Raw genomic sequence first — 20,645 nt, 5'->3', positions numbered from 1 at the left:
GGACTCTTAAATTGTTCGGGTAGAAGTCCTATAGTTTCTAAATTAAATTCAGTAATTTATGTTCTTTACCATTTACCATTTATTTTACGTGTCACAGTCTTCTATATGCCATGGTCATCATCAAATGGGTCCACAGATACTCATTTTCTTCTGCCTATCACAAGTTTGGCCACTCAAGGTTTTTTAGCAAAAGAAAGGAGATATTGACTAGTTCACCACTTTTAGTCATATCAGTGCCACATGTATCATTCCTAGCTAATAATAAGGATGCTACTGTTTAGGCAAATTTTGGCCAATATGCCACAAGGCAACCAAAGCAAAGTTTTACTCCAAGGATATTCATGCTATGCTATGGAAGCTAGAATTCTCACCTAGAGACTGCCTTGCAAGTCAATGTAATGTTGCCCACATCCACCAATTAGGAAATATAAGTAGCTTCCTGATTGCATATGTCTGATCATACCTCGATATACCTGATATGCTTGACAGTGCTGCCCTTCTGTATCTAATATACCTCCACATAGTTGATTTCATATGTCTACTGATTTCACAGCACCAATAAATATATATAGTATAAAGTCTTCCTTGAATCTTTAGATGGTTGAAAAGACTGAGCAAGGTTGAACTTCATTACTGTAAATACTTTGGTGGAAAACCACCAATAAATTCCAAGGCTATAGATCAGACTAGGAAGGTAAGGAAATAACATGCCCAAATTGTTGCCAAGAAAAACACATGGATGTGTCAAGCTCCACTTGATGACTTTACTTTTTTAGGACACAGGGACTCACCCATACACAATGTATGATTCATCTTTTAACCCTAAACACTTCTTGATTTGATGTTGCCTAGAAAAACAGTATGTAACACTTGGGGACAAATTTCAAATTATTAGGGATTAAACAAATGCTACACCAGAGCATATTGTTAAAACATAAGTGGCTTGGTGTCAGTAGATAGAAGCAGAGGGTGGGGCTGCTTTTCAAGCATTGTAGAAAGAGCAAAACCAAGAAGAAAATGGAAACTTGAGGAAAAAAACATTTTATTATTTTTTAAAGGTCCTTTAATAGTGTTTTCTTTGAAAATAATAGGAGAAGCACTTTTTAAAGATATATCATCAAAAATGTTATAGCAGTTCATGTGAATATAAATCATTTAGTTTCAAGATTCTAAGATAAGGATGCTGCTGATAATAAATGTGGGATCACCAATATATTGACTGGAGTCCTAAGCAAATATCAGTTGATGTTGCAGAATACAGAGCAGGTATTTCATGGATGGTGATGCTTCTTACTCATTCTGCTTATCAATGAATTTCTTCTGTCTTCCATAAAAAGTAGAAAAACCACTAAAGAATATTTGAACACACCTAACATAAAGTGACCCATAGAGGATATGAAAATTATATTTAGATATCACACTAAGACACTCTTGCTGTTTAACAAGTTAGGTATATTATTCAATAACTCATGCAACTTTTAACAAAAGTCTACTTCTTCCCTAAGGCTTAATGTCTGATCCAAATATGGAATGGCTCCGTTTCTAGTTTGCGCTAACAATTAACTTCCAAATTCTGGTTAGAAAGGTAAGGGTAGATCGGTAGAGTCTGCATTCATGTAAACTAGGACAGTGACTTAGTGGCTCATTCAAACACATTCAAAATTCATTTCAATTTCACTTTTCCCTCTGGATCTGTGAAAAGTTAGCAACAGAATCTGTGGGCCTTGGTTTTGATTTGAGAAATAATTGGTAGCACTGCTAGTATCTTACAGAAAGTAAAAAATGGAGCATTGAATAGTTTGGGAATATTGTAGCCTTTACTATTATTATTTGATTTAAAATAAAACTATCCTAATACAATAGCTGAAGTAGACTACAATCCATGAAAGCTAGTAATATAGTAAACTTGTGAACGTTTAAGATGCCCAAGTCTCATTCTTGATAAAAGAAGTAATTTATTCCTGAATAGATGGCCTCTGTGCATAGGTGTCCTTACATAATCATGATAATGCTCAAATAATGAAATGTGCATTGTAACATGCACATGACATAAGCTCTGCTCTTTCATATTATCAATACAGTGTCATACACAAGTGTATATGGAATGGAGTTTGTGTTGTGATGTCAAAACACATCCATCATTTCCCATGGATGCCCATACTTTTGTATGTTTCTATTTTGTACATTGCTTAGATCTCCCCATGAATTCAGTTACCATGCATTTGTTTTCACATTGCTTACCTCTGTTGTTGAAATAGTACATTTTTGTAGCACACAAATTGCACTGTTTTTTAGTTTAGACAGTGCAGTTCTGGAATGTAATATATTGTGATTGTGTTCTATAGACTGTGCTTATGTGTATCATGGATACAATTAGGAATGACCTGAAATAGTACCCCCAGTTTATTCCCTTGATTTGCAGGTGGCAAATGGAGGAGAGAAAATTTGGGGCCAAGAGTTGGATGAGCCAAAAGAAGATGAATTGTTTCAGAAGTGAGACAAGGAAGTGATAGCTTCCTTTCTTTTCCATTTATTCTAGTAGTTTAGAACAGTGTTTCTCAACCTTGGCAACTTTAAGATGGGTGGACTTCAACTCCCAGAATGCTGGCTGGGGAATTTGGGGAGTTGAAGTCCACCCATCTTAAAGTTGCCAAGGTTGAGAAACAGTGGTTTAGAAATTGCTCAGCATTCCAACAGCTCTTTAAAAAAAGACTTATTTTATTTATGCCAGCTCATACACCAACTTTGGTGGCTAAAAGAAATCTGTGACTATTTTGTCCTATTCTCAAATGGCCTAGGTTGTCAGTGGTATCATTGTAACTAGCTTCATTTCAGGAGCATCATGGGAGGTCGAAAGATGGCCATTGGTGCTTTGCTCTGGATAGAATTAGGAACAGTTGGTTTTTTAAGATTCAGGCAATAAGTAGTTGGCAATGCTGAAACAAACAGCATTTAAAAAAAACCCAAAGAAAAGGAAACAAAGGAATTTATTGCTTTCACTGTAACATGCATCCTCCAAGTTAGGAGAGAATCCAAGATTTTCTACTTGGTACTGAAAACTACCAATATCATAGGCATTAAGCTAAACTTACCTGATTCCCTGTCCCAACATAATACTCTGCAAAAGTACCATTAAAGCATTGCTGATCCAATAATAATAATTTCAGAAACCATTATAAAACGTGTATTTTCTATAGTGATAATTAAAGCAGTTTGTTTTTTAAAATAAGTAGGGAAGTTCTTGGATGTTGAGTTCCCTATTCTTCTTATCCTCGTGATTTTGAAGTGTTTTCTCTGGGGGCCAGGATTCTTCTTGAATAATGTGATATTGTCAGCCGTGGCTTTCTACAGATAAAGGATGTTGGGGGCTGGTTGTGGTGTTCTGTCCGATTTGGAACAAATACTGCCCCTCCCTTGCAGTCCACTCGTGTCCCTCCACATTGCTCAGGAGTAACTGTGAACCTCTAGAAAGCTTCTTGGGGGCAAAGAGAGCTGTAAGACTGGGACTAGGATCGTACCTACTTGGGTTTCTTGTTAAAACCCATAATTTTTCAAATTGACTGATACTTTTTATGGGTGTTGTAAATCCCGTTGTTCAAGTCTCATAGGTCTCTCAATAATTAATCAGTGGTCTCTTGCTATAATGTCCTGTTTCTATGCAAAAAAAGTAACATTTCAGCAATTGTTCAGAATATATAGACTTACAAGTGCACTTTTGTGGTAAGATAAGGTCAAATTAAGTACTGAAGTAAGCATTCCATTATAGTTAACATACTCTGGTATTGATTGGAGAAAGTCTGTTAAGCCAGAGAAAATGGCAGCAATATAATCAGAACATTGTTACTCTAATGTCCTTCCCCCATATGCCAAGCAGCATGGAAGCTACTTGAGTACAGTGCAGTCCTATATTGCAGATGTTGGTGATTATGAAATTTGTATTATTTACACATGGTTGGTAATGCTACACTGCTGTGGTCTCTGTAGCTCAATTTCATCAGCTACTACTGTAGCAGAAAGAATAAAGTACACCACACATACTTAACTGCCAATCAGACATTTTTTTGTCTGCTTAAGATAACTTCACAAATTCTTTTTTGGGCTCATTATTGCAGCTTTACCAGTAGCCCTGGTATTCTTGTTTTCTCAGTATGTCAGAATCTGACTTTTTTTTTTTAAACGGTAATCTACCTGTATGAGAATGGAAGGTGCATGATTTAACTAACATGACTGTTTTTTGCACAGAATGGTTTTACTCCACTGCACATTGCTTGCAAGAAAAATCGCATTAAAGTAATGGAACTGCTGGTGAAATATGGGGCTTCAATCCAAGCTATAACAGAGGTAGAGAAATTTCACAAAAAGCCATCTCTCATGGCCATCTCTTCTTTCTATTGATACCCACCTTTTTATTTATATATATATATATAAGGCAGAATTTAAAGGCATTTTGCAGAGGAGTAAAATTGCTATTGCTTTATTTCACAGTCGGGCCTGACACCAATTCATGTGGCTGCATTTATGGGGCATTTGAACATAGTTCTCCTTCTACTGCAAAATGGTGCTTCTCCAGATGTCACTAACATTGTGAGTATGGCTTGGATTTGAGTAATCCTAGACTAGTTGAGCTGTAGTGTGTCTTAACCAGAAGCTACATTAGATATTAATATTTTGTGAACCTTTTCTATCTAACTTTTCTATCCATACATTTAAAATGGAATATGGTGTTTTTTCTCTTTTTTCTATTTGTCTTGTAAATACTTTTAAAATACACTTTTATTTCTGAAATCTCAAAGCAATGTCTAAGCAATTCCCTAAATAATTTCAGGATCTTTTGTTTGTATACCAGATTGTTTACAGTATAGGCAAATCTACTTAAATGCAGAAATAATTTTTTTGTCCTTGAGAAAATAATAAGTATCTAGCTATTATAAACAGCATTCAAAATGGAGTTTGTTTTTCTGGGAAAAAAGTTGTTAGCAGTAGGATATGTTTGACTCAAGACCAGGTAATACAATACTTTTCTCAGTTTACATATGGCTGCTGGTAGATTATATGCATTATTATATACTACAACTGTAGGAGTTTGTGGTTCAGTGGATATGAAATACTATATTCTATTTTTGCAGTGGAGCTTAGCTGAGGAACAAAAGCTGGGCGTCCCCCTCCCCCCACCTTTTCTAATTAATTTAATAGATGAACTTCATATCTGCCTGTTTTATTCTGTACGAAGTTGTACCACAAACATTTGTGGTTTTGGAATATATGAATCTGTCACAAATCCATTTCTTCCCAACCTTCCTATATCTTCCATTTAGACTGCTATAATAGAGTTGTGTCTATGGTGCCAGTATGGGGTATAGCATGCCCACAAGTTTGTGTTAGTGAATTTACAATGATAAACAAATTATCTCAAGTTCTCTGAAATTCAGTACAGACTGAAATCTAAATCTTACACAGTAGCTGCAAGTTACAATTTTGTTCAGTAAATCAATAGAAATAATTTTTCCCAGCCATTATTTTCAAGCATAAACAATAACCGTGACATTTAGCCCATTTGTTGGTTGGTTTCACATTTAAATATATTTGTCAGATTGCTATCCATCAATAGCATATGAAGATAAGGTCTATATTTGATCTATTAAACCATGGATGGACTTCAATTACTGGTTTTATGTTAAAGAATTGCTTCCAACAATTCTTGTTGGGGGTAATTCTTGTTGCTGCAGTCCCTCATATTCTCCTTCTAAAGAAGCTCTAGCAGGGTGTGGGAAAAAGTTCTGTATGAGGAAAACTGGCATTGGTTTTCACTCTTGGGTTTTTATTTGTTGTCATTAGAATAATAGCTTTGACTCACACTATGTAGAAAATAGGTATTGAAGACTGACATGAAATGAGTTTGAAGGTTTTTATTCAGATGGCTAGCAAATTTGACACATCCATTCTTCTTCAGCGTGGTGAGACTGCATTACACATGGCAGCTCGTGCAGGACAAGTGGAAGTGGTACGCTGCCTCCTGAGGAACGGTGCTTTGGTTGATGCACGAGCTAGGGTATGTATTCTCACATGCCAGGTTCTGCAACATTTTTAACAGTCAGAAGAATTCTCGGTATGCTATGATAAACAGGTTTTGGGTTTTTTCTTGCAATCTTCTCTACTGGGAAGAACTCAAGGATGGTTGGTTGGATGGATGGATGGATGGATATATATCTAACTTCTTTCCTGTTTTGAGTTGTAGGAAGAACAGACACCGCTGCATATTGCCTCTCGCTTGGGTAAAACAGAAATTGTGCAGTTACTGTTGCAACACATGGCACACCCAGATGCTGCAACAACTAATGGGTATACACCACTACACATCTCTGCCCGAGAAGGACAAGTTGATGTAGCATCAGTTCTATTGGAGGCAGGTGCAGCACACTCCTTGGCTACCAAGGTAAAATCTAAAGTTTTGGTGCTAATGTTCCAATAGTGGCCAACTAACATCAGAATTATAACTTTACCAATATGTTATGGCTAGATTATTATGGCTAGATTGAGGTAACACAGAAGCAAAGGCCTTGAAACCAGACTGGTCTATTATAATAGCAATGTAAAGGGGTCATCCATTCCTTCTGCCCCAAAATGAATGGTCCTCAGCCTGTTAAGAAACATGAGCCGAAGAAAGAGATTTAAGATTTGAGATTTAGCTGTTCTATATAAGGGCTGAGTGTTACAATTTGCAGTTTGGTGGTTTTCTTTGTCCTAACAACTTTTCTAGTATCTGTAATAAAGCTGTTGTGTTCTTGAATCTTGGCCTATGTTTCCTTCTAATTTCAAAATCAGTCTGGGTGAAGCATGACACAGGTTTTCCTTAAGAATATATTAGTACTCTGATTTTCTACTTCTATATTTTACAGAAGGGATTCACACCACTGCATGTGGCAGCAAAGTATGGAAGCCTAGATGTGGCAAAACTCCTGTTGCAGCGTCGTGCATCTGCTGATTCAGCTGGGAAGGTAGGAATTAGTATTTCAATTTGAATTACCATTAACCAAGAGACTTTTGTTCTAAGTGTTAAATATTCTAGTTTTGATGTTGCACTCAATATTACAGAAAAAGTTGATACTGAAATAAAAATAGCATTTATAACAGTGTACAAATACTATGGATATACTATTTTTACAAAAGCTTTCCCAGTATTAATTGCTACAAATAATGCTTATAGCGTATTGTAAAGGGCAAATTAGAATGGATTTCATTGACTGACTCTTTATAGGATTATCACATGAAGGCTTCCTTTTTAGATGGTTGTTTGCATGTCATGAAAAGCCTGCAAGGATAGTATATTATCCTTATAGTTAGCACATGATAGAAGATTTGCTATAGCTCCATGTCCAGGTTTCTTTGCATACTTCCTAAGACCTAGTTCAATTTGTCTCACATGTTCATGCCAACTATTGTTAAAGATGTGCAGTGGGGCAAGAAAAGTTGTCAAGAAAGGTTGAACAGAAACAGGTGATATAAAGGGGGATGGAGAAATTGATACATTTCTCAGCATTCTATTTGCAATGTGTCACTTGGCTCAGTGGCAGTATTCTGTTCAAGTACCTCACTAGATACACTTTTAACTTTCTAACTCAGGGTTAAAAGAGGGAAGAAAAAGGCGTTATATTCAGGCTAACAAGGAGTCCCATAAACAATCATTCCATGGTGGGCATCTTGCTTGGATATGCTAGGAAAGGCAACCAGGTTGTCCATCACTCCTCACAAATTCAGCCATGACCAACTTGCTCCTTTGACATGAGCTTGCTTTCTTCTTTCCTGCTCAGTCAGTGTAGCATCATGGGACTCCTAGTTTGGTTTCCCCCTTCCCTGAAAATACTGTGGGCTTTTATTTGGCAGAGACTTAATAACCCTGCAGCAATTTCCTCCCTCACATTCATTCTTCTCACCAGTTTGACCTCAGCTGCAACTTTTTGGTAATTCCTTCAGCAACAGTGCAGCTGCTTGGAAATAGAGCATTTCCCTGACTAGTGACTAGCTTTTGTAGTTACTGTACAGTGAGTGGGATTAAGGGAGGTGATCCTGTATTTCTTTCTCTTCTACAAACATGCTTGCATGTAATCCACCATGAGTATATTTGTAAAAAAATAATAATAAAATTTTTCAATTAGATGGTTATTTTTCTAGCACTGCCAGAAATTGAAATGCTTTGTTTTTTTTTCTGTTATGAAGTCATTGAGGATTGCAAGCCTGGTGGTAAAACTATATGGATAGGATTGCAATGTCTTAGGGAGGTATGAAATGTTTTGAGTTTGAAATGGCTGTTCCACTCATAGTGAAGGAGGTCTTCTGATAATATTCTGACTATTCTGGAAGTGGTTTTTGCTGAAACCTCTCCCCAGAAGTGATCTGACCTCAAAACAGGGCTGATTCAAGCAGAGGATACTTTTATGGTAGGTGGAATAGTGTCAGAACACTTTCAGTAAGGACAAAACAGCTGTTAAGAACTCAAGATAGGGCATTTCAAGCTTGAAACATTTTGAATCCAAACTATTTTACTGCATGACAAAACATATCAATTCATAAAATTTAATAAATTTGAAATTGCTTATTCTTTTTTAAAAAGCAAAATTCTTTTATCTAATATTGATTTAATACTATTGTCTTTTAAATAACATGTCTAATATGAAATAATTCACTTTGAGTTAAACCTGCTGTGTTTTTCTCAATTGCTTATTTAATCTATACTGTTGTTTTGTAATTAATGCTAGTTTAAACAAAGCTAACCAGCACTTAATGCCTTAACATAAACCACCCTTTCCAGAATGGTCTCACTCCCCTCCATGTTGCTGCTCATTATGACAATCAGAAAGTGGCACTACTGTTACTGGAGAAAGGTTCTTCTCCTCATGCTACTGCCAAGGTGAGATTTATCATTTTACTGGGAATATGTTCTCGTTGTTCTAAAACAGTGTATTTCAAACTTGCCAAGTTTAAGATGTATGGACTTCAACTTCATGCTGGGAAAGTTTAAAAACTACGGTTCTAAAATAATCAAATTAGAGCCTTCCAGACTAGTTGGATCACAACTGTCTTCCACCCTAGCTGGCACATATCCAAGGTCTGGAAGGAATTCATTTAGGGAAGACAAGTATGGATAATTCTTAGAGGTACCATTTTGGGTATAGTTTCCACTAAGCTGACCTTGTCTGAGCATGGAAGCTAAGCAAAGACAGGCTTGGATAATAGGAGACTACCAGGAAATACTGTAGGCTAGACAGAGAAGTAAAAAAGCTTTCTGGAAAAAAGGCAATGGCAAACCAGTTTGTATTATTGCTAGAAAATGCATGGACATGTCCAATGTGTCACCAAAAGTCAAGTTATTCTTAACAATGACTTCATTTTTAACTTTAGTTCTATACAAGTTACATAAATTCGAATCAGGAATAATCCATTTAAAGGAAAGCCTGTAGCTATTCTCAATAAAGCCTATGATGTATTCTATAATTAAGATTGGACCTTTGAAATATTAGTGCTAACATATGCTTTAAATGGATTGCAGCTGTGATTTCATGCAAGAAACTATGGCTAATATTACTCTTAGGTGAAAGTGGTACTGCCAGAAAAATAATGGCTATTCTCTGAATAGGCAATTTCTTGATATTTTATTATGAAAGAAAACAAAATTCAAAGGTATATTAATACAAGGCAACTGGTTTTAGAATGGGTATACTCCTCTACACATTGCTGCTAAGAAGAATCAGATGCAGATAGCCACAACCCTGCTGAATTATGGAGCAGAGACCAATATTTTGACCAAACAAGGAGTGACTCCACTTCACTTGGCCTCTCAGGAAGGTCATGCTGACATGGTGAACTTACTTCTGGAGAAGGGAGCCAATATTCATGTGGCCACAAAGGTAATGCCCTCTTCCTATTAAGAATGAATTCTTGAACTATCACCTAGAAAATGATATTTTATTTATTTTATTTATTTATTTTCTATCCCGCCTTTATTATTTTTATAAATAACTCAAGGCAGCAAACATACCAAATAGTCCTTCCTCCTCCTATTTTCCCCACAACAACAGCCCTGTGAGGTGAATTGGGCTGAGAGAGAGTGACTGGCCCAAGGTCACCCAGCCGGCTTTCATACCTAAGGCAGGACTAGAATTCTTAGTCTCCTGGTTTCTAGCCCATTGCCTTAACCACTAGACCAAATATACTATATACTGTAGACCAGGTATACTGTAAGTGTTCTACAAAGTAATACAAAATATGAATTTGTGTTAGGGAAGTAAAAACAGGAACATGTGTAAGAGTGTATTTGGCTAATATTTGTTATCTAAAATACTCGTTAGTGGAATATATTTTTTTAATCTACTGATCTCCTCAACGGAAGATAGAATATATCTATAGAAGTTCATTGTGACTCTGATCTTTGCTTATATGTAAATTGGAAATCGCAATTAAATCTGTTAGATCATGTTGAGGTTTCCATAATGCTGAAGCTGAGATAATTACTATAATGATTATGAAATGTGGTCAGTTTGGGGGTTGAGGGTGAGTGTAGAACAAGATTCTACTGTTCCTAGCAGAATTTCACCCCAAATTGTATGGATAATTTTCCTTTGCTTGCAGAATTTTCATTTTTTTCTGCCTCTCTTCTCCAGCATGTGTATGAGGCCACAGGCCATGGTGTTCAATTCTTTTATAATACCCAATTTTACTGCCCCCACTTCACATCTACAACCTTTGTGTTCTCCAATATCTAACCAGGATTGGAAACAAGCTGTGAATGAGTTGACAATCTGGAGAGTTCATGATAACTATTAAGGAGAAGTTACTTGGATATAAACCCAGTTGAATTTCATTAGGCCTACTTCTGAGATGACATATTTAGGAATATCGTATTGAATGTCTACCTTTGTTAGGATTCAGTTCCTTGAGGCAGCATGGGCACAACCTGTGGTATTCAAGCCTTGACCCTCATTACTCAGGTTATGGCAAGAGGTATTTTGCTGCAATAAGATTCATAAATGGCTACCCTTGATGATGGTCGAGACACTGTAATTATTACAGTGTAAAAGATGTTTCTTTTACACTGTAAAAGAACTGACAGGAAGCTCTGGCATGGGCTGATCCATGAAGTCACAAAGAGTCAGAGGCGACTGAATGAATAAACAACAAAAAGATGTTTTTTCTCTTAATCTGTATCATAAAAATACATGTATTGTTAATTTTCAGAGTGGATTGACATCTTTACATTTAGCAGCTCAAGAAGATAAAGTAAATGTAGCAGATATGCTGATAAAGCATGGAGCAAACAAAGATGCCCAGACTAAGGTATGACGAACAATAATTTCCAAGATGATAAAATAAATTTCCAATGCTTTTATCACATTCACTACTTAAGTTTCTTGGGGGTCCTTTTCATCTAGCTGGGTTACACTCCACTAATTGTGGCTTGTCACTATGGAAACATCAAGATGGTGAACTTCCTTCTGAAGCAAGGAGCTAATGTCAATGCTAAGACAAAGGTAAATGTTAATTGTTTCCTTTCTTTCTCATTTACAAACAAGCACATTAATATTAATTTGTATTTAAGAAATTTACAATATTTTTAAATTTGTATTTAAGAAATTTACAATATCTGAAAGTAGAAGAGTCAATTTTTCAGTGCATAGCCTGTGAATGAAGCATCGTTAATAATGCATTTGACTATGTACAGATACTAATTCATAGCCAGTCATTATCAGCATGGCTGTGGAATTCTGATATTTTGGAATTCTGAAAATGACAGTGCTAATGCATTAAGTTGGCACCAGTCTGAGGAAAGCTAATCTAAAAATATTCAATTAAAGTTAAAAGTGTTATTTTTAATAAGCAAAATTATCTAGTGTTTATTATTATTATCTTATTAATTATTGTCGTACTGGAAATATTAACAGAATATATACATGTTTTTGTTTATAATAATTAGGCTAGTGCATTCCCATATAGCAGCAATTTAACTGTTGTTACACTATAAAATAGCAAATGCCTATTTCTTCAGTTGACCAAAGTTAAATTTTTCTTGTAAACCGCCCAGAGTCCCTCCTTGCGAGGGAGATGGGCGGTGATACAATTCGATAAATAAATAAATAAATAAATAAAATATTTATTTATTATTTATGAGATTTGTCCACTCCCTGAAACAGTCTCCGGATGGTTTACAGAACTTACAGAATAAATCAATATTATGATAAATTAAATAGTGACATCCAAACTCTAATTATCCTAAAATTACTGAGATAAAATTTGATTGTGATGGAGCAATGGCTACAATTAATCCCCCAAAGCCTTCTCAAAGAGCCAGGTTGGAAAGCCATGAGAGTGGTGGCGATCCTTGCTTTGGAGTGCAAGCTGTTCTTAAGGAGAGGAGCTGTTACAGATAATGCCTACTGTCAGACCCCATCCCACCATATCTTCTGGTAGGTAGGGACCTTTATTAGGTGCTCCCTAGTTGTTTGGGTAGGGTGAGAAGAAACTGTCAGACAAAGGCAATGAATGTAGTTGGTTATTTCCATTTTTATTATTAACCATCATTTAATGCTGTGATACCTAGAATAACAGTAACAAGAGAACATCAACTGGCCTATATGTAACCTCTGTATGATTTTTGAAATATAGTAATGGCCATTAACTTGGATGGTTTGAAAGGGGATTGTACAAATCCATGGAGGATATGATTTGAAGGGCATTGTTGTTGACTGAGTGTTACTTCTGGGTTGGGAATATCATGCCTCCAGATATCAGTTGTTGGAGAATAACAGTATGAAAGGTGTTTGTCTCCATCTTGTGCTTGTAAGCACCTCAGAGTTGTCATTATGAGAAACAAAATGCTGGACTGTGGTGGCATTGGCAGAGCTGTTTCTATGGAAATATGATGTCTCTGTTTCTAAATTTTCTATACCTATAAAGGGTTATGTGCTGAACCTTTAAAAGATAAGCTTGCTTGAACAGATTTACAAGAAAAAATGGGGGAAATGAATAAATGATTGTAAAAAAAAGATATAATTTAAGTAATTTAATTTAAGTAATTTTAAATTTAAAATTTAAAATGAACAAGGAGCATGAATTTTTACTTTCTTGTTATAGTTTGATTAAAACTCTTTTACTTCTGTATTATTTAAACCCCAGCTGCTTCTGGAGTTGAGAAGCAGTCCATTCAATTTCTAAAAGGAAGGTCTTGCAACAGGAGGGAATACTTAGGCTGAGTGCATAAGAAAATTCTAATTTTCAGCTTGTAATTTGCTCCAAAGCATGTGTCACCACCAAACTATCATTGCTCACTTCCCCATCTGCTTATTTAATTATTTTTTAATATTACTTAGAATAAATTCAGTGATGTTAGTGAGAATTTCAACAGGAATATTATTGGCAGGTTTAAGACTAAAATGCTGTGAAAACTGCAGGGTTGTAGGTAAGTAGAATATGTGTGATATGGACTGATAGATATAAATGCTTACTTTAGAGAGTTTTCCCATCTCCCGCCCCCCCACACCAAATAAAGTGATCAGCAACTTGAAGAGACAGTTACTAATCCACAAATGAAAAGGATATAGTATATAATTTTACAGGACACAAACACAACCAACTTTCATGGGAACCTAATGTGTTCTTTATCTTATTTTCTTTACCCCACTGATTACTTTTTATTTATCTTAATTTCTAAAAATTAATAAGAATCTGATAGGTTTTAGCCTACCTTCTACCATTAACCCTATATGAAAAATCTGTAAGATCTATTAATGATGTTTGCTGCCTGATGAAAACATCTGGCATCACTGTGATTAATATGTCTGCAAAATCAGGAGAATATTAACAAAGGAAATCTATACTGTTTTAGATTTTTTTTCCCCCTTATATTTCTTAAATGTGCTACCACTAATTACAGAATGGATACACTCCTCTGCACCAAGCTGCTCAGCAAGGTCATACTCACATCATCAATGTTCTTCTTCAACATGGGGCCAAACCAAATGCAATCACTGCGGTAAGATTGTAGAGTACTTAATGATATACTTGCAATGATGGGAAGGGCCCTGTTTCATGGTTATGTTAACACCATGGCTTTTAAGATCGCTCGGCTGTATTTATATTTAATTTTTGTTATTGTTTTTATTGTTTTATATTATGACTGTTTTTATTGTTGTTAGCTGCCCCGAGTCACTGGTTTGAGATGGGCGGCAATACAGATCGAATAAATAAATAAAAAATTTAAAAATGATTTGTTTTAAGCACTAATAACTGTTAGACTCAAAAATGTCTTAGAAAATAAATTGGATTAGTCAGCTGGGATCAGATGAATGAATGTGACTTCTTAGAGAACTTGTAGTAAGATATATGAGTCAGCTAAAAATAAATTATAATGTATTATATAATTAATAAATTATAATTATGTGGTTATAATTTAATAAGAAAAAATGATATCTATTGTATGCATGAGTTCTTTAAACTATAGAATGGATATTATTGCACATATATGCATGTCTTCATAGCATATGATTAAACATGCAGCTGCTGAAAAATATAACATAATGCAGTACAATAGTAATGTTGAAACAAGAATTTTATCACACACACACATCATATTTCTGTCATTCAATCTCCTGCAGCAGGGCCAGATCTGATTTGTTTCTTTTACCTGTTCACTCTATAAACACTGATTAAATATATAAATATTTTTTTAAAATATTGAATTCATAGATAATTTGTTACAGGGAAATCTGATTGGTTATATAATATTGTGATACTAATGTATTTATTACATGGTTTTTCCTTAATATAAATAACAAACAATGAGAAAATAGGGCATAATGCTGAAACAAAAATAAAGATAGGAGACAATGGTTATCACTTCTATATTAACTTAACTATTACATGGGCAGGAAAATCCAGGTTAGTTCTTTTTTTCCTAAAGTTGAGAAAACACACTTTAGGATCTGAATATAATGTAATTGTTTTAAAAAAACAAGAGAATGTATATATTTAAACATTCTATGCTAAAAAATATACTGATTCTTATTTGTTTCGTTTTTCTGGGTTTATATCTGCTGCACCATGTCCATATCTGATCTAATATTCTGAGCTGGAACCTCTTAAATTCCTGCTGTATCTGGGATCTATTAATACTTTCATCAAAATCACTGCCAATGAAAAGCTTGTTGTCAGAATTAGACAGGAACACATGCGGCAAATAAAAAATTATCTAATGTGATATAGAAAGCTGTGGGTTAAACTATTAAAAGTGTGTATTTTTTTTAAAATGTAACAGACAGATGTTCTGAGTTTATGTTACCATGGCAATTGGTGCTATAGTCTGAGCAAAGTTGCAAAGACTGTAAAGCACAGTTTTTCCTAAGTGAATGACTTATGTAGTTGGATAGAAATGCTGGCTCATTCAGCTCTGGGTGTGATCTCATTGGTGGGTATCACAGTCCTCTTTTTCCTTTTCTCTTCCTTCAGAATGGCAACACTGCCTTAGCAATTGCTAAGCGTCTGGGATACATCTCAGTGGTAGATACATTGAAGGTTGTAACAGAGGAAGTGATTACCACTACAACTGTGAGTACAGCAGACATTTTTTCACTACTTTATTCTGGTTTTGTTTATTTGGGGTTTCTTTAAAGGGATAAATTAATTACAGCCAATTCAGTAGTTATACTTATGTAATTCAGAACTTTGTAGGCACATCCACCTGCAGAAGTGATAAGCATGTTCATAAATGTCATTAAACATATCCCATTTTATTTGAATTTTATGCCTTTTCAGCACATCTCCAGACATTTCCAGTTAAATTTCATGTCAATTGTGCATTTAATATTCTGTTATTTAGGTCACCTCTCATCTTCTGTCCTTTCTGATACTACAGTTTACTTGGGGGTAAAGTAGTAAGGGGTCCTGGGGCCAGCCAATATAGGAACCTGTACAGGATCATAGGTTTCTCTATCCCTGATTGTAGTAAGGTTTTCTCATCTATATACTACTAAAACTTTTGTGTCTGTTTGTAACCTTCAATTGGGCAAAACGGTGCATCATAGGGCAATGAATTTTCAACCAAGATACCTCAAATGGGCTAACTTACAGAATGCATTTACAGAATGCATCCAAAATCCCATCCTGAAATTTGGCAAAGTTGTGGCCACTTCAGTGTTGCCATGCTGCCACTGCTTTAGTGTGGGACGCTGCTGCACTCAGCCCCAGTCACGTGATTGTCATTTCTAATGCTCCCTGCCAGCTTCTCACAAATAAATGAGAAAGATAGCAGGAAGTCTAAACTTGATCATGATTGCTGACACTCCCTGCTAGCTTCCCACAAGCAAAGACAATGGGGAAGCTGACAGGAAGTTGCAAGTCAAAAGTAAGCAGCCACTTACCAGCAGGCAGGTAAGTGGCTGCTGCTGGGTGGGGGAGGGAGCGAGTGGGTGTGCAAGAGGTGTAGCAAAGGTTGGGGATGGTGTGCAGGGGTGCGTGAGAGGTGAAGCATGGGTTGGGGAGATGCGCAAGGATTCAGGTTGGAGAGGGTGTGTGGGGATGTGGTGCGGGTTGGGGAGGGTGTGTGAAGGTATGGTGCAGGCCAAGGAGGGTATGTGAGGGTGCATAAATGGCCGGTGTGGTATAGAGGAACTGGGGGAGGGTACATGGGTGAGGAAGAAAGAGGGAGAGAGGGAAGGAAGGGAAGGGAGGGAGGAAAGGAAAGGAAGGAGGAAGGGAGGGAGGGAAGGGGGAGGGAAGAAGTGAGGAAAGAGGAGGGAGGGAAGGAAGGAAGGGGGAGGGAGGGAAGATTTCCGATGCTCCTTGCCAGCTTCCCACAAGGAAACTCAATGGGGAAGCCAGCGGGAACTTGGAGGTCGCTCCCTCTCCCATTGCTTTTTTGCCCACCCCTGGTCATTCTGTTTCTCTGTTTAGGTACAGAAATATCTCTGAAACAATAACCCAATGGGTCATAGGTTGTCTAGTTGCAAATAAGAAGTGAGCAAACATTTTGTAACCAGGAATGTAATACAGATGCAGTTACTGTAAATCATACTTTAGATGTATTTATCAGGTGCTTCATTCATTGCTTACTTTGAACATTGTATTTATTAATTAGGAAGAGGCAATTCTATATCCCTCCTGAAGCTATGGTTTTATCAATAATTGCCATCTTCCACATTTTATTTACTTAGTAAGACTCTTTTTCAAATTTAAACCCAATCTGAAAGTGGGATTTGGTTTATTGGATATCAGGCTTAGAAAAGATAATCACTTTGGTACAAACAAGGAATTTGAGGCAGAAGTGGATGGGTTAAAAAACAGGAATGTTCCTCTCTTTTAATTGTTAGTATTTTAAAATATTGAAATTAGCTTGTTCCTCACCCATCAAGCTTATACAACAGAGCAAAGTGAAGCCTATACTTACAAATAATTTCCCAAAACTAAACTAGTCCTTTTAATATTAGATGGAAACATGATTCATATGCTTGGCAGTGACGAGACTGTTGGTATTTATAGAAAAGCAGAAAAATATAAAAGAGGAACAGTTCTATTTTAAGGACAACAGATTGTTAAGGTTTACAAACATCTTTAAGATTGTGTTTAAGATTATGGTGGGGAAGAAGAGGATGTATTCTGTTAAATAATTAACATAGTGAATCATGCTGACTTGTAGGCATTCAGAATGGAGGGACATTTTTAGAAACATGTTTTGCTCTGTAATCTTTAAAAAAAAATTCAAGCAGTTTCAAACAAATCTTAAGACGTAGTCCAGAGAGTTGCTGTTTCAGGAAAGCATTTACTGTTACACATGAAAATCTCATATTTGTATAAGTTCATTGTCAACCTGAATGTCTTTTTGTTGTGGTTCAACAGCATGTGCAGGCAGCTGAGTATCTTTGAAAATCAGGCATCTCACAAATCAACAATTTTGCAAAACAAACAAACAAACAAACAAAAAAGTGGGTTTTTAAACATAGTTTTCTCTTCCCTTCTGGAATCAATTCAGGCCAACAAATTGGATTTTGGGGACTATGCTTTAAGTTTTGCTCTGAGTTGATTTCTTCCATAGGAAAATATGTTATATTGAGTCAAACCATTAATTTAGCTAATTCAGGGAATTATATATATTTATTTATACAATCATTTATATACTATCCACTTTAGAGAGTCTAGATGGTTTACAATCACCAGATACATAATCAAATAATTCCCAAAAATAAAATAATTCCCAAAATCTCAATAAAGTATCACAATAAAACCAGATTTCATAAAAAAAAACAACCCTTTTTTAAAGAGAAAAAATGCCTTTAATTATACAGAACAAATGGGGTGGAGGGAGAAGAAAACAAATTATATGTGTATAACACATCTCATGCATGTATAATGTATATTCAGTGTTACAGAAAAGTTTCAGTAAAGGATGATTGCGTTTCATTATAATCATCTATACATAGTCTACATTCATAAGCAATTCATTCATAAGCCACGAGTAAATCCTGGTTAGGATTAGTATTCAGGGCCATACACTTATATTTCCAATGTTGAAGGGCAAATCTCTTAGCAATAAGAAGGGTACAGAAATCCGCTTCTGACATCCAGGTCAGCTGACAGTTTCCATGTGGTAACTATGCTATTCAAAAGAATATGGACATCCAAAATTATTAAAACCCTTCTCAAAGACAACTGTATGCATGTAATGACATTCTTCCAAAATAAAAAAAAAATTAGAACATCACAAAAACATGTTTGAATAAAGCATTATTTTCATTGCATCTTCAGCAATATGACAATTTACTAATTCCTTTTCGATACAAATGCAATGGGCTCCAATAAGTCTGGAATATTATCTTTGTCAAATAAATGTAGTCTGAGAGTTACTGACATTTTTGATACAGATATTAAGACAGTCTTTCATTTTTTAAAAACGAAATGGGGATCTTCAGTTTCTCGTTCCATTCAATTCTTTTTTTTTTTAAGGTAGACTTTTTCCAACCTTTGAAGTTAAATATTCATTAAATAGGATAATCAACCAGGGGATGGATTATATGTTTCACATTAATCGTCACATTTTAAGATTATTTATATGAAACAAATCCTAATCATTTTTTCTTTTAAGTTACATTTCATGTTTGGCCATTTTAATAATCTTTATTAAAGTTATTATTTCAACTATTTTTAATAGTCCAGCAGTGTCTAGCAAGCTACTAGTCTCTTCTTGCTTTCACTTTCTTGTGACATTACTTGTGATAATTGTTTTCCAATCTATCATAGGAAGACTTTAAGCTTAGGGAATATAGTACAGGTTTGTTACAGAACTGAAGAACAAGGTGCTTCTGAGCACATACTCAGAGCAAGATTTAAAACAAAAAACAACCCCCTTCCCCCCAACAGAACTAGAGTTCTCACAAATATTCTTTTATGTCCAGGATTACTCCTATTATCTGCCAAGATTTTTGATCTAAAAAATCTAATTTATGAGAAAACAAACACTTTTTGTAGTTTTTGTCGTAAATCTATTGGCAATTAGAACTTCTTGCTGATATACCACAAATCAGTAAAATGTTCCCATTTTATCTTCTGATTCCCCTGCTAGTTCCCCACAGAGAATACTGGATTTCTGTCTTCCAGTTACTCCTTTTCCTGCTGATATCCTTAAATCATGACATGTAATTAATCAGTCCATTTATAGATTGTTAATTATATAAGCTATATGAAAACAGTATGTAAATTTGAAGTGGATAGCATGTAGAATCCAAAATATAAGACATGTACAGTCATTACTTGAGGTAAAGATCCATCATATATACTGCTAAGTCAGTGATTTTTTTTCAGGTTATCCATGTTTCATTGTTGAGTTTTACTCGGGCAGGTTTTTAGTATTCCAGCAGTTTCCATATGCCTCTTAGAATTTTTCTGAAGGTATTACCTAATTCATTTTAAAATTAAGGCTGAATTAAGTTGAAAATGTTTTGTATATGTTATTAGTTCTAAAAAGTTCTAAAACTATTTTAAGAGCATTTGATAGCAGAAATTGCATTTTATCACTTCATCACAGCATGTAGCCTTTTTACTGCAATATAATGAAAGCAACAGTGTCTATAGAGGGGAAAAAAAACCAAAGGATTACAGTACACAGTGTGAGTGAAATACCAGAATAAACTAATTTTTAAAGTATCTTGAAAAGCAACTTTTGGCCTTAAATTTTCTTATTCTGCTGCTATGTGCAAAATACATGAACACACACGCGTGCGCACACAAACACACACACACACACACACACACACCTGACCCCTCTCTTTTTCTTATTACAGACTGTCACTGAGAAGCACAAACTCAATGTACCTGAGACGATGACTGAAATTTTGGATGTTTCAGATGAGGAAGGTAAGTTCACTTTGTTTGTTAATACATGCATTTATAAAACATATTTATTGCTTTTATCATGGATAATTGGTGACGTTGTAGAAAAGAAAAGTTAAAAACACCTACATTTTGCTGAACATAGGAATAGAAATTGAAAAAAGTACCAAACTAACTAAAAATATATTCAGCTAAAGATATGTTTCTGATAAATAGAAAGTAAAATATCTGTGATTTGGGTAAGCTAGGCAATGGTAGTAGCACCCATAGTGACAGTGAAT

The 20,645-nt window shown here is 35.4% G+C and overlaps 1 protein-coding gene across 29 annotated transcripts in view; it reads left to right on the top strand.

Moving 5' to 3' along the window:
• Positions 1-20,645, top strand: part of ANK2 (ankyrin 2) — a 337,224-nt gene that overhangs the window by 244,946 nt on the left and 71,633 nt on the right. For all 29 annotated transcript variants that reach the window (XM_063310220.1, XM_063310221.1, XM_063310222.1 and 26 more), the window contains 12 exons: positions 4,243-4,341; positions 4,486-4,584; positions 5,951-6,049; positions 6,236-6,433; positions 6,897-6,995; positions 8,807-8,905; positions 9,705-9,902; positions 11,230-11,328; positions 11,424-11,522; positions 13,922-14,020; positions 15,493-15,591; positions 20,316-20,388. In XM_063310220.1, coding sequence (XP_063166290.1) covers positions 4,243-4,341; positions 4,486-4,584; positions 5,951-6,049; positions 6,236-6,433; positions 6,897-6,995; positions 8,807-8,905; positions 9,705-9,902; positions 11,230-11,328; positions 11,424-11,522; positions 13,922-14,020; positions 15,493-15,591; positions 20,316-20,388 — 1,360 coding nt within the window. The remainder of the gene's footprint in view (positions 1-4,242; positions 4,342-4,485; positions 4,585-5,950; positions 6,050-6,235; positions 6,434-6,896; positions 6,996-8,806; positions 8,906-9,704; positions 9,903-11,229; positions 11,329-11,423; positions 11,523-13,921; positions 14,021-15,492; positions 15,592-20,315; positions 20,389-20,645) is intronic.

The sequence above is a fragment of the Candoia aspera genome, chromosome 8, assembly GCF_035149785.1.
Source record: "Candoia aspera isolate rCanAsp1 chromosome 8, rCanAsp1.hap2, whole genome shotgun sequence".
NCBI classification, from domain to species: Eukaryota; Metazoa; Chordata; class Lepidosauria; order Squamata; family Boidae; genus Candoia; species Candoia aspera.
This window is presented reverse-complemented; position numbering and strand designations above follow the sequence as displayed.